Raw genomic sequence first — 13,991 nt, 5'->3', positions numbered from 1 at the left:
TCCAGTATGGGTCATTTCTAAAATGACATTTGCCCATCAACTCACCAGCTGAGTGCCTAACTGATACTGCTTGAGTGTTTAGAAACACTTGGGCATGGAGCTGTGACAGTCTTTCAAGTCAGTTGTGTTCAGATCTGCACGGGTGATTCTCAAGATCTGGCTCTGATTCTTATCCAGATCTTCATCAGGCAGCACACATGGGGAAACAATCTCTATGGCTGGTAGCAGATAGGTTTTTGTGTTGTTTTCAAACTACAGGGAGTCATATGGTAAGTACACCTCTTTTTCTGAAGCATGGACTGATCCTGTCAGTCTTTTTGTTTCATCTTCAGTTCTGAAAATACATAAGAGCAGCATTTATGTTCTCACTATGATGGAGGAAATGTTGTATTGCTTCAGGCAGTGCAATGTTGTTCAGGAACTGCAAATGTGGCTTTTGTAGGAGAAAGAACTGTACCAAATGTAATTAATTTGGTACATGTGTTCTCTCACTCCTCCTGTGTTTTAACTGAGCATTCTTGTCTCATAGCATAAGCTTTGTTGGTAATCAATCTCATTGATACATGAAATTATTCTTCCTCAGCTTCATCTGAGCTTCCATAAATCACATGTATCTGATTGTTAGGCCATGAAATTGAAGGAAAGTTTGTGTTTTTTTTTTTTCCTATTTGTCCCCAAAGTAATGGGGTGTAATGACTGCAATTACTAAGCAGCATTTCACTCAAAACTTCCTGGCAGAATTGTAGTTCTACCTGCTCTTCTGGATATTGTGAACAGAATAAATTCTGTTATCTCAACTACTGTTTTCGTGTGCTACCTCTAGCAAAAAATATGCATACCTCTTTGTGTGTATGCATAATTTTTTCCTCTAGTATGCTTAAATACAAACAGGATGAGGGCTGGAGTATGATTAGAATTCTTTCTCTCAAATCAGAAGAGTCAGTGTGAAAAGTGATATTTCCCTTTTGCTCCTAGAGGCTGTGGGACTTACTGCTTCCTGTGAATTCTAGCAGTTTATGGTGATAATTTCACTGTAACTTAAATGCATTCCAGGGGCAGCCCCTGCTTAGCTGGTGAAGTTTGGGGAGCTGCTGTGATTAATAATAAGAAAGAACCAGAGGGAAAGTTATTTTAACAATTCTAATAACTGACATTTAATGCTTTGATCCTTTAAAAGCAGCTCTGCATTTTAATATCAAATGGTTTAACAGAGTTTATTAATAGAAGGCTCCTTCTGGTAAAAACAGTGCAGCAACAGTTCCCCTTTGAAGTTTATCTGTGGCTGAGATCATCATCAGTTCACACTGGTTCAGGTAGTTTTTGGACTTCTGGCTCCACTGGAGCTTGCCCTCCTTTTCCTTCTCAGCAACAGGGTGAGCAGCATCTCTGCCCCACTTGACTCTGTTCCAAACAGCAAGCGACCACATCCCAGCTCTGGCAAGATCTAACTTGTCTGCAGTTCTCATAAATGAGCACCACAGGTACAGGGTAGTGCATGCTCCACAGGTTTTTCCTGTATTGTGTGGACAAAAAAAAACACTGGGCTAGTTCAGAGAAGACTGAAATTAATCGGGGAAATGTTTTTTCCAGTATCAAACCTTTGTTACTTTAAGGCTTTTAAGTTTTTCCCAGACATCTGTGGGGAACGATTTGGGGGAAGCTGAACCTGCCTAAAACAGAGGTGCAATTTGGGTCATTCCTCAAAGGCCATCCAAACTTACAGTCTTTATGATTTCTTATATGTGGAGTAGTAGTGAAGGTTTTTCAGGTGTCCATCCCTTTTGGGAGACCAGCAGGTGTCTGAAAAGGAGGTCATAAACCCAGCTGTTCTCAGACATGCAGGTGTAAGTATAGAAATGGCTTAGTGAAGGGGAAAGCTACACTGAGCTTCTACTGACAAACACAGAACAGAATTTGGCATGGGAAACTTGCTTTGAAGTCTACTCTCATGCAGTGTAGAGAATGGCAGACTTCAGACTCCTGCTTTCTTGCATCTAAGCCAGAAGTGAAAAGCAAAGATAATAGCAGTGCAAGGGAGGAGGGAAAGACAGCACAAATATTCAAGTATTGTATAAGTGTACTACACCATACTAAGTAGACTTTATTAGGAAATTCTTTCCACTTAGTTATAAGGAGTTATTTCTTCTTCTATGGGGGAAGAATAAACTGAAGAGATGTTCGTGATGTTTGTGTTTTGTGCCACTGAACTGTGATGTAACATTTCCCAATTGAAGTGAAAGCTCAGAATAGTTGTGTACTTGCTTCTAGATGAAGAGTGTCGCTTGAGGAGTATAAATTTTAAAATGCAGGCTGTCTCTCGAGTCTTTTGTAGTGTTTGATCTGCTGCTGAATAGATCACAATGGCAAGAGATGCTCCTGAAACCTTTGTAGTTCAAATAATTGTTGCAAGTGGGTTTTTTTCCAAAGCAAGCGTGGGTTTACTCTGTAGAAGAAATATATTTTAAAGTTCTCCAGCTGGGTAAAGTGCTGTAATAGGTTGGAATTGAAGGAATGCTTTAGAGAGATGCTCACTGATAATAGCTGAAGTGACCACTTCATTCATAACATGTCCTGTCAATCAGTTCCAGCCTTTGAAGGTGACATCCTGCTTGTGGACCACCTGCGAGCCCACAGCTCAGTGTGCTGGAGAGGACAAGCATATGAGTCAGTGCTGATTGCAGTAGCTTGTCTGATCATAGTCTAGGAAAAAGCAAAAGGGAGCAAAACCTGCCCTCTTCCCACTCCCTGATGAGAGAATCTTCCCCTTTCTTTAAGAACTTCCTTGGGTGTGAGTGTAAGTGAGCTTTGTGACTACAGCCACAGGAGACAGGGTGCAGAGCTGGAATGTGTGCTCTCTCTAGGGCCATGTGAGTGGGAACTCATGCTGTTCTTAATGCCACAGAGTGGCTGGGCCTGCAGTTCTGGGTAGAGGACTTTATCTAAGAGTAGGAGAAATAGCTGTGTTTAGAGCCTGCTGTTTTACGTGATACAGCGTTGAATCAACTGTTTGTGTAACTGGAGAATTCTTAAAGAGGAAATTAATTTTTCTCCTTTAATTTTTTCTTAGAGAATATATACTCTTGGAATCTCTACAATAACTTCAGGAGTTCATCTATACTAAAAATGTACTTAACATTGAAATGTGATTGTGGCATTCCAACTGTTTAAAATAAAGTATGATAAAATAACATTGCAGTTCTGGCTGAGACCAAACTATTTAAAATTATCTTTACTGACCTAGTAGAGCCAAGTCTGACCAATACTGCTCATTTCTATGCTGACTTCCCAGCTGATGTGTGCCATTTTTCTAGTTAATGTGATCTGTCAAGGTCGTGTGTTATGTTCTAGTTTTATTTAATGAAGATAATGTTTAGGTATTGTCCTTGGACGTCATTCTTGGTAATGGATTCATGCAGAATGGAGAACCCTCCATTACAGAGAGGGACAGATGGGTTTAGCTAATCCCATGGAGCTCCTAACTGACATAGTGTCTGACAGATTCCTTAATTTTCCTCTCTGTTCTAGGATGCGTTCATTCCTGCAGTTCTCCTTTGGCATCTCCCAACATCTCCAGCAAAATGCATTGTGTAAACTGAATTCTTCTCCTTCAGGAGAGTAGAGAGTGCCCCCTAGGGTTGGGTAGGCCTTTTTAATACATGAGAGAATGGCTTCCTTTTTTTCTTTTTTTGCACTAAGGTGATATTTTTGGCTTATGTCACTCTTTGACTTTGTAATTCTTTTTTTGTGCACTGTTTGCCCATCATCTTTGATTTGGTCAGTGCCTAAGTGACACTTACTAGCATGTTTTCCTATTGAGGTACATGTTATTTATTTCAGTCACTTACTCAGTTTTGTCAAGGTGTCTTTGAGTTATATAGTAAAAACAGTAAAAATAAACTCAGGCTGTTTATTGTTCCTTCTTATTGCATAAGACTGAGCAAGCAGTTCAGTGCAGTCCTAGGCCCTTCTTCCAAATCCTTACTGGAATTTGTGGTATTATTTGACTGAAGATTTCTGTGCAACTGCAGTCTGAAATTTCAGTTTTGAGAATGTAAACAACTAAGTTGATAGTGGATATTTGTTGTGTATAGTGACAGATATGGTTTGAGCAGATCTATTATTCTAAATTATTGTTATTACCTTGTTCAGGAGAATGGGAGGAGAGGCAGATCTGGGCCACATCTCTGACGTGATTTCTAGTTAGCATCACTCCCACTATACTGCAATTAGAAATAACTTCAGTCTTTCCAAATTATGTGCTCTAGCTTTTTCATTCCCTACCCATGAAGTTTTCAATGTCACCATGGATTTGGGAAGCAGAAGAGGATGGAGCTGAAAGGGCTGTGTTTCCTGGCTGCATTCACTTGTGTTGCTGATGTCACATGGACTCAGCCCTTAGGCAGCCTCTAACTTTGTCACCTGGAACTGATGCATGTCTGTTGCTGTAGAACTCATATGAACTTCTGGTCTGGCCTGTGTAATGAGCAGATTCTCCATGTAATCCTCATTTGTCAGCAAATAGCAACATTCCAGAAGATCTAATTAGGAACTTTATCATTCCAGCCTGGAAATATAGTTCCAGTATATAGTTCCACTATCCAGCCTGGATAATGCAAACATGAATCTGGGTTTCAGCAAATTTGATTTCTCACAGAAATGTTCCTGTTGCTCTCTGAAGGCATCTCATCTGTACAAGTAATACTGGGGAATTTTAAAGGAAGGAAAGGAAAAAGATACACAATCTATGTTGTACTGAAATTTATTTTTCAAGGCATTTGCAACAGTTAGCAGACTGTAAACAGAAATTATTTACAGCTATTTGTAGACACCAAGGTAGACTTGTGGTTACAGTTTTCCACAGACACTTTATTCCTTTTTCTGTAAGCCTCAGTTATTTTCCTTTTCACTTTTGTCATTGCCAAATGAAAGGCATAAAAATACAAATCAGAATGCAGCCTGTAGAACTTGCAGGCACAATTTTAGCCTTCATTGGATCTATGCTAATGCTGGTATTTATTTGTTTAATTAAATGTCTCTTCTTCATTTCAACTCTCCATTTGAGGAGAAGGAGGGAGACAATCTCATTTTATTGGTATTCTAAATGAATTGTGCACAGCAACAGCTAATTTCTTTCACACATGGTGTTTTCTCATCATTTCCTTCACTTACGTGTTCAGCTTAGGGATAATTAAAACAGTTTGCTTTATTTCTAGATAGTGCACAGATATATCTCTGTACCTCTGGAGTGAAACAACTGGACTGATGATGAAGCTTTGTCATTTACAGCTGTCTTGGAAGCACTGACTATTGCAGTGAGCGAGCTGGAGCTTTGAAGCATCCTAACCTGACCTGGCAACTGTATAACTCATTCAGTTCCATGAGTATAGTGTCTTAGGATTAGGAAAGTAAATTAATTCAGGCCATTTTAGCATAACTTTGTTTTGCCTCTTGTTGTATTCTTTGTTCAAGGGTCTTTCTCCCATCCAGGTAAATTGGGTTTGTGGTCAAAAGATCTGTAAAAAATGAGTTACCAAATGGGGAAGACAGTTATTTTTTCACTTCATTACAGTATCCAGGTGGACTATATTTCAGAGAAAAAGGAATGCAAATTATTTTCTTTTCAAAAGGAAATTTTAAGCTCCTAAGCACAGCAAATTGTTATTCAGCCTGTAGCAGGAGGCAAATGTTCACAGGAACAGTAACAGCTGCACTGGAGGTATAAGAAAGGAATCCTAAAATTTACTTTAAGCTCTGCCGTGTAATGACTGTAATTTTAAGCTCCTAAGCACAGCAAATTGTTATTCAGCTTGTAGCGGGAGGCAAATTTTCACAGGGACAATAACAGCTGCACTGGAGGTATAAGAAAGGAATCCTAAAATTTTACTTTAAGCTCTGCCATGGACTGACAGGACTGACAGCTCCTGACAAAAGCTCTCACAAGGTGGATAATACAAAAATGAAATGGGCTTAGTCAGGCTGTAGGGACATGGAGTTACCAGTTGTAAGGGCTTTAGGCAGCCTTGCCAAGTTACAGGTTACAGCCTTGCCTGGTAACAGGCATGAGACCAGTAGCTTTAGGGATAAACAGTTTTATCCCTAAATAAATAAAGACAGATTACTAGTGCAATTATCCAGACTGTAGCAACAACAAATTCAATAATTCACTAATACTGGGCTTCAATTAACATCTGGGCCACAAAGATGAACGTGCCCATGGCTGGCAGGCAGGAATTACTTTACTGGTATGTGATAATTTTTCAAGGTAATGATGCTTTTAGATGTGTATTTTCTTATTTTGAGCTCCCACAGGTACCAACTGGAGTGTGTTTAACAAATTGGGCTATGTTAAAATTGCTTTGCATGGAACGTTTTGTTGGGGTCTCAAAGGACTTTCCAGAGAATTATCTTGTAAACCAGCTTTCCCCCTATTCTAGTTCATTGCTTTTTCAATAAGGCCTTTTGTCTTGGTTCATAGGTTTTTTGATTCACAGTTTTAATTTGATTAATTTACACAGATTTAATTTAATCAAATTTAATTGGTTCACAGTTTTACATTATAAAACACTCAATAACAGACTGGCAAGTGATGTAGTGACCGGTGCTCATTGAGTTTTAATAATCTCTTTTGCTGGAATTAGCTGTGACTTCTCAGGTTACATTAATCTTTTAGTAGTTTGAGGCAAGCCTAATTGTATTTATTGTCATCAGTAGGGCTTTCAGCTAGAGAAAAGGTCCTCCCATAATATTTGAATGGGAAATTCAGAAAATTGGCAAATGAAAAACAACACAAATGTGAGTATGGGGGGAGGGAGTTTATCAATGAGTATAAACACTTGGCAGGGGTGGAGGTAAAGGAGATTGAACCACATTCTTCAATGGTGAAATGGCAGGAAGCAGTGGGCACTAAATGAAGAGCAGGAAACTCCACTTAAATGTAGAAAAAAGGTTTTTCACTGTGTATTTAGCTGAACAGTGGAAGAGGTTGTCCAGTGAGGTTGTGGAGTCTGTCTATGGGAATGGTTAAAACCTGATCAGGAGTGGTCCTGAGCAAGCTGCTCCTGGTGTGCAGTTTCTGGAGGTCTCTTCTGGCCTCTGGGGTTCCAGAATTCAGGGTGATTGCCTCTTGCCAGTATAGATGTTCTAAGAGCAGACAGTTTGGTAGCCTGGTTTATTTATTTCAGGGTGTGGAATCACTCCAGAAGGAATTTGTCTCCAGTAATCATGAGAATTATGCATGACTGTAAGATTTCATCAGTGTTCATAATGGAGAGATAAAACCTATTCCTAACCAGGGAGATGGCAAAGCATAGTGTTTATATCAGCCACTAAATTACAATTATAACTCTTCCTATTGAAGTTGCTCTTGTTTCTGACTTGGGATAAATTGCCTTTTTTCTGATGGCAATAACTTGGCATTACAACACCAACACATCACCAAGAGCACAGAATACACATTCCTGAAGGTGACCCTTTCACTGTGTGGTGCTGGCATAGGAACACTACCAGGAGTTGACCACCCTGTCCATTTTTCATGGGTAGGGAGTCTTAAACAGTCTGTTCTCTTCTACCAAGAGTGTTAGGACGTAGGGAAGGGGAGAATGGGGTGCAATTCCCACCAAAAACACTGAAATAAGAAAAACCTGTTTGGTCTGTTATGGGAACAGGCGACATTTGCATTGTAAAAGGAGTAGTTCTGAAATTTTGTCAAATATTCTGTATTTTAACAGGCCCAGGTCTTCAGGAGGAATTTTTAATTAGTTTGATTACTATTTTATTGCAAAAGTGGGTCATTTCACACTGTTGTGCACAGAGCTTAGCAGGATTCATTCCCATAGTAAAAGAGGAGGAATCGATGTTTTGGAGCCCTCGCAGCAGTTCTGCTTCATGCTCTTGGATGCCACTGGTATTCATACCTGAGTCAGAGCTGGCACCCAGGGTCATGCAAAAGTGCCACTTCACCATGATGGGACACCACCTCCTCTTTGTTTATAAAAGGACACAAGTTGCTTGATGAAATGAGGGAACCTCACAGAAGAGAGGGTATGCACTGTGTAACATAGACACGAATTCCTGGGAAAAGTTTGTGTGGGCTTGCCAGGCCACCTGGCTTTGTGCAGGTCTCAAAGGCACATGCCTTTAGCAAGGCAGGCAGCAGTGCTGCTAGCAGAGGGTGACACTCCTGTTAATGCCTGAGAATGGCAGTGTGGTCTGCTTTGCTTGGGATATGCAAAAGCTTTTTTCCTGTAACGTGGGATCTGGGGCATGAGACTCTCTGGAGTCAAAATACAAGACTTAGCCAGAGTGACTGTGCTTCAAACTGATATTTAGGTGGGTGTTCATTTCTCCTTAAGGGGACAAGCAGAAGGCCTCACCTTACCATTCTTCTAACACCTTGTTGACTGGGTGAGTTGTAATTTCCCCTTTTAAAAGTGTTTTTCCAGCAAGAGTTCATGCTCCCCAGTTAAAAACTGACTTTATCTCTGAGAAGCTTTAGTTGAGCTTTTCAGATGATCTAATATAAAAATATCGTTCCCTCTGGAAATGCCCTTCAGTGTGGTTGAGAGAGGTTGCAGCTTCTAGAGAAAAATGTGTCTTTCATACTAAGACATTAATTGGTCTTTTGGGTGGTTTTCTTCTTCCATAACTGAATTAGGATATGGAATTACTGATCATGACAATGTAAAGTTACATTCCTTTGTTTTAAAGGAGGTAAATTATGGTTAAGGCATACCTTAGGTGGCTCTGTGTTACTGGGGTGTGGTGGTTTACTTTTGTGATACCCTTACTTGGGAGGGACTGTACATCAGAAGCAGAGCATGCCACCATTTAAAATGAGGTGGTTACCCTTGCTGTGCATTTTTATGCAACAGATGACCTTGAGTAATGTCATCCTCGTCTGAACTGCAGTGACATCAACGTGAGAGGTGGTGTTTGTGGGGCTGTTTGCGGCTGGGCAAAGGCGATAAACTTTTCCCAGGCAAGGAGTTCCCCTGGGGGTTTGTTATGGCTTATGATTTACTTCCTTTGAAAAATGTGGTTGATGTTGTGTTTTTCTAGTGCTGCTGATTGTTTTATTTGAAGCTCTAGAGAAGTCTGTGTCCTGAACTTGCTGAAGGGACTTGGAAAAATGATAAATTCAGTCTTTTAGGCCTTGTGTCTCAGTAATCCTGATGGACAGTCCAGATCCATTGCAGAGGTTCCTAACAAAAAAACGGCATACAAACTTTGAAGCTCTTATTTGAAATTCAGCTGGGAAGTGCTTTTCCTCATCATTAATAATGGTCCTGGCAGTTTCACTTGCCATCTGTTTTCCTGCTACAGATAACATTAAGCTGTGTGCATGTTTTCTTGTGCACCCTCAAGCCTGATTTTGGGCACAGTTTTAACAGTTTTACTTGATGAGCTGATTTTTAGCTGAAGCTGTTCCTTAATAACTGGGTGGGGGGGAGCAGAAATTAAGTTATATTTTGGATTAAGCAGGAGAGCATGCAACAGGAGCTTTGAGTCGGGTGAGCTGGTCTGTTAGGTCAAGGGCAGGGCACAGTAACAGCTGTAAAATTTGCCTCACATACTTTAATTGGCTATTTCAGTCAAAGCTAGTAGGGTTTGATGCTACTTTTCATACAAGCAAACAGGCACAAATGCTATTAAAAATGTGTTTAGAAGGTAAGGTAAGTAAATACTGAAATCAAATAATCTGGGTAGCTCAAGGGTTTTAATAAGATGAGGCAGAAATGTAATTTGGCCTAGGTTTTCTAATAGTTTCAAGCCTGAAAAATTACCTTTTATGTTGAACACCCGAAATTTTTGGCAATTCTGGAAGACACAGGTGCCTATTAGATACTTAAATAAAGTTACTTGCAACCTTATTCATCGATGTCCTTTGGCTTTTTGGAATTTTTCCACGTTGTCTGTGCCATAGAGCAGCTCAGGGTGTTGACTCAGAGCAGGTACAGGCGTGGAGGGAACTTGGCAGAACAGACTCCATACAGACTGTGCTGCTTACCTCCAAAGGAAAAAGAATAGAGAAGTAATAGGACCAGACATTGCTTCATACTGGACCTTTTAAAGTCTGAAATAAGAGCTGGAGAGAAGAATCTGTATTATGGGTATAAATTCTGCACATCATCAACTTGGATGATGAGGATGAAAAATATGTATACCTACATATGTATCAGAAAGGTGACAGATCCAAGGAAGAGCAGTTGTCTGGCAGATGAAGTCACAGTTTGTGCTTGGGGTGGTGCAGAAAGTGAGGAACAGACTGTTATGATTAAGGTCACCTGGTTAAACCACAGAGGGAGTGTCAATATGTGGCAAATGGAGGAGCACAATAAATACTGTGGGAAAGTAAAGAGGTTTTAGTGCCATCTCTTTTGCAATTTATATTCTATTTTGTATTAAGCTTTCAGAGGTGAATTTCAGGTTTAGCTTCTGTTGTCCTCTGTATCCTAAATTTAATTTAGTGCTACTATTTTACTTGTAGATTTGGAAGAATTATCTCAGTCTGGTTTATGATTTACTTAATTTTGTATTTCTGTCTACTCTACCAGCCTGCAGGTGGGATTTTTAAAATTAATTCCTTCCTGAGTGGATGTAATTGGTTTTAGTGCATTTCTGTCTAGATCGACACCTGTTATAAGTCAGCATGGTCACAATAGATCCATTGGGACACTCTGCCTATTTTCGTGTCAGTTTTCTTACAGTTCAGGATGAACACCAGCAGCCTCTGCTCTGGCAGAGCTCATGCTTCTTCTCTGTGAACTTCTGGAGTAACAACTACGAAGAGGATTGGCCCAGTTGAAGTGTTGTGGGTTTTTTCTTTTTTGTTTGTTTCATATGGTACAGAGTATCTGTAGTTCTAGGAGAATAATAATCTGCCTTTAATAATTTCATTCACCACATTATTCCTCACACCGTTGCCATCTTGTTAATTCCCAGAGTCTCTTAGTAAAATTGCTTTATAAAATAGAAGTTGTCCTGTAATAAAGAAAAAAATACAGGAAGTTGGGTGACATATAATACCATGTAATACCATGTACCAGTAGTGCATAGAGTAGTATCCTGGTTGATAGCATGTAAAGGTATGACCCATTAAAGGAAAAAAAGCCTTTTCCAATAGAGTTAGGTTCTAAAACAGAAGAAAAAAGCAGCATGTTTTTCCCTTTTTGCAATATGAAAATACTAAAACTTAGAATTAATGGTTTATGACAGGGTGGATGTGTCTATAACATTTAAAAAATAAGTAAAAATTACCTGTCACTGTGTTCCTCAAAGCAGTTAAACATGAATTCCTGTGTTAACTTAATGTGATACTAAACCCATTTGTGCAGAACTTTGCTTCCCAGATCAGTTTCTTAAGACAAAAAAACATCTTGTTTTGGTTTGCTTCATGACTCAACCAAAGCATTTCTGTGGGATTGAAATATTTTCCAAAGATTTTCAGCAAGCTGTTGGTGGTACTGTTCTTTTATTCACCTTGACTTCTTGGCCTGTCCATGGCAAGGGAAAAATGAGGTCTCAGCTATTCAAAAGTTGCCATTCCCATGTGACACATGGAGAAGATCTCTCTGCAACTAATGTCCCCTCACTCTCCATGACCCCTACTAACATCCCACAACCAAAGGATAAGCCAAGAAGCAAGAAGTCAGCCACTGATGGGGAGGAAACTCACTTTGGTGGGAATGATGAGGCAAGCAGTCACTGTCACTTTTCTTTCCCTATTTTGAATGTAGAATGAAGAAGGTTTCCTGCAGGAGGGAATGGTGAATAATACAGGTGCTCCTGTGGATCCTGAGAACGAGGCTTATGAAATGCCTCCAGAGGTAAATCTGTTGTGGTGTTTGCTGTGAATGCATGTAAGAGAAGGTCACAGGAGGAGGGTGCATGCTTGAGTCATGTAAGCCTGGCCCAGGCTGGTGCTGGGAGCTGCAAGGGCACAGTAGAAGCATGGTCTCTTTGGCCAAGACCTGACAGAGGTATAGTGCTGGGAATCAGAAAATTTTGCTTTTTTGATAGTTAGGAAGTTAAATGGGAATGTATTTTGTGTTTCAAAGCACTTGTGCATGGGTTTTGAGCAATCCTTTTTTGGTATATTTAATAGGGAATGCAAGACAAACTGCATCTTCATAGATTGTTTGAATGGCTTGGTCATGCACCATGCTTTGTGAAGTTAATGCAATTCACTTTCCTTAAGTTAATGCAGTTTTGGGAGTAAATGATTTTGTTGGTTTTTATGAAGAAGCTCTCTGCAATGTCTGGCATGATGCACTGTTAGTTGGACTAGCAGTTTTATGGTAGCACAGATAATAAGACTGAAAATGAGAGGTATAAAAAATTTAGACCATGATCCAATAAAAGACTTAAAGGCTTGAGGGTAACATCTTGAATATCACTGAAATGATGGATGCTGCTCATGTGGCCGTAGTTAAACACTCCTTTAAATGATTTACTGACTCATATGAGGATCTGCAGCACCTGGTGTGCTGTTCAGCCCAGAAGCAGTATTCCTTCCTCTCCAAGTGAATTGTCATGGGTGGCCTCAGGAGTTCCTGCCAGCATCAGCTGAATAGTGTGTTTATCGCTGTAAAAGTCTAATTCTCTTCTAAGTACCATGACTTGTAAGGTACATAATCTGGGAAACATGACAAAATCCAAATATATTTCATATCCTGGTCACATGAGAATCCATAATATTTGGCCATTGAATCCACCAGGTGTAGAATAAATAGAGGAAATAGGATGTCTTTATCTAAAATACCAATAGTGTTGATTTCTGCTCTCCCTCAATAGGAAGAGTATCAAGACTATGAGCCTGAAGCATGAGAGACCTTTCCTTCCTTTCTTTCACCTGAAATCTACTAACTACTAAAGACGTCCCATCCTGTACAAGTGCTGAGTTCCAATGTGCCCAGTCATTACATTTTTTTACAGTTTTTAAGGTGTATTTTGAAGTCTTCCATCAGCAATGATTGGAGTATCTGTGACTGCATCCACCTTGTTTCAGCATTTCCCTCCTGCTGAAATGAAAGATGGTTGGCAGGGTCATTGTTGTGCTGTGGATATTGTGGCTTCAAGTTTAAAAGTTAAAAAAGAAAATATAAAATAAAAACACCTAAGTGTCTACTGCTTATTTCTAATTCTGTACATGTTTTGTTGATAGGCTGTCAGTAATTTGATATTGTTTATGATACAGTTTTTATTTGTTTCCTATGACTATTCTTTCTGTGCAGAGATGACTTATTGTGAGAGCTTTATATATATGTGTATGTATTATACATATAAAAAAAGTAATTGAGCATGAACTATGCACCTATAAATATTAGCTGTTAAAATTTTATTGTTTTGTGATGTGTTTTATTAACTTGTGTCTGTAAATAATGGTGTTCAACTGAAGCAAATAAAATGTAACCCATTAAAAATTAATTTCTAAATTAGTGATGATTTCTAACACCACCTTTCCCTTCCAAAAGCCCCTCTTGAAGCATTCAAGCCGTGTTGCTTCTTTTGAAAGAAGTAGAGGAGCAAAATCAGAAAATGTAAGCCCAGTCTGTACAAAAAACATGAAGAATGAAAAAATCAGGGCTGCTACTGCAGCTGGGTGCGGCTTTACTGACAGAGAGATTTGTTTGTAGGGTAATAAACTTGCTGTTTGTAGGGTAATAAACTTGCTGTTGTAAGGGCAACCTGAAAGTGAATGAAGCCATTAATAATGGGCTGCAGCAGTTTATCAGGAAATCATGAGGCCCTTTGAGGAATTACTGTTCCAAGGTTGTTAAAGTGCTGGGATATACACTGATGGCTTAGTTGCAGTGAATTTGTCTTCCATAAAGTCTCATTTTGCTGGAGTACAGTCTATTGTCTATTTTGAGACATGCTGCCTGGATATTTTTCCATACAGTATAAAGATTTAAATGTGAGATGGTTTTACTTCTATCCTGTTTTATTATTTGTTGTTTTGGATCAAGTGTTAGCTCTAACCTGAAGTGGTT

The 13,991-nt window shown here is 39.5% G+C and overlaps 1 protein-coding gene across 3 annotated transcripts in view; it reads left to right on the top strand.

Moving 5' to 3' along the window:
- SNCA (synuclein alpha) overlaps positions 1-13,425 on the top strand; it is a 63,703-nt gene extending 50,278 nt beyond the window's left edge. For all 3 annotated transcript variants that reach the window (XM_039710742.1, XM_039710740.1, XM_039710741.1), the window contains exons 5-6: positions 11,736-11,825; positions 12,793-13,425. In XM_039710742.1, coding sequence (XP_039566676.1) covers positions 11,736-11,825; positions 12,793-12,825 — 123 coding nt within the window. In that variant the 3' untranslated portion in view covers positions 12,826-13,425. The remainder of the gene's footprint in view (positions 1-11,735; positions 11,826-12,792) is intronic.
- The last annotated feature ends 566 nt before the right edge of the window (positions 13,426-13,991 follow it).

The sequence above is a fragment of the Passer montanus genome, unplaced genomic scaffold (assembly GCF_014805655.1).
Source record: "Passer montanus isolate IOZ18808 unplaced genomic scaffold, ASM1480565v1 scaffold23, whole genome shotgun sequence".
NCBI lineage: Eukaryota > Metazoa > Chordata > Aves > Passeriformes > Passeridae > Passer > Passer montanus.
Note: the sequence above shows the minus strand (reverse complement) of the source record. Positions and strands in the feature narration are given on the sequence as shown.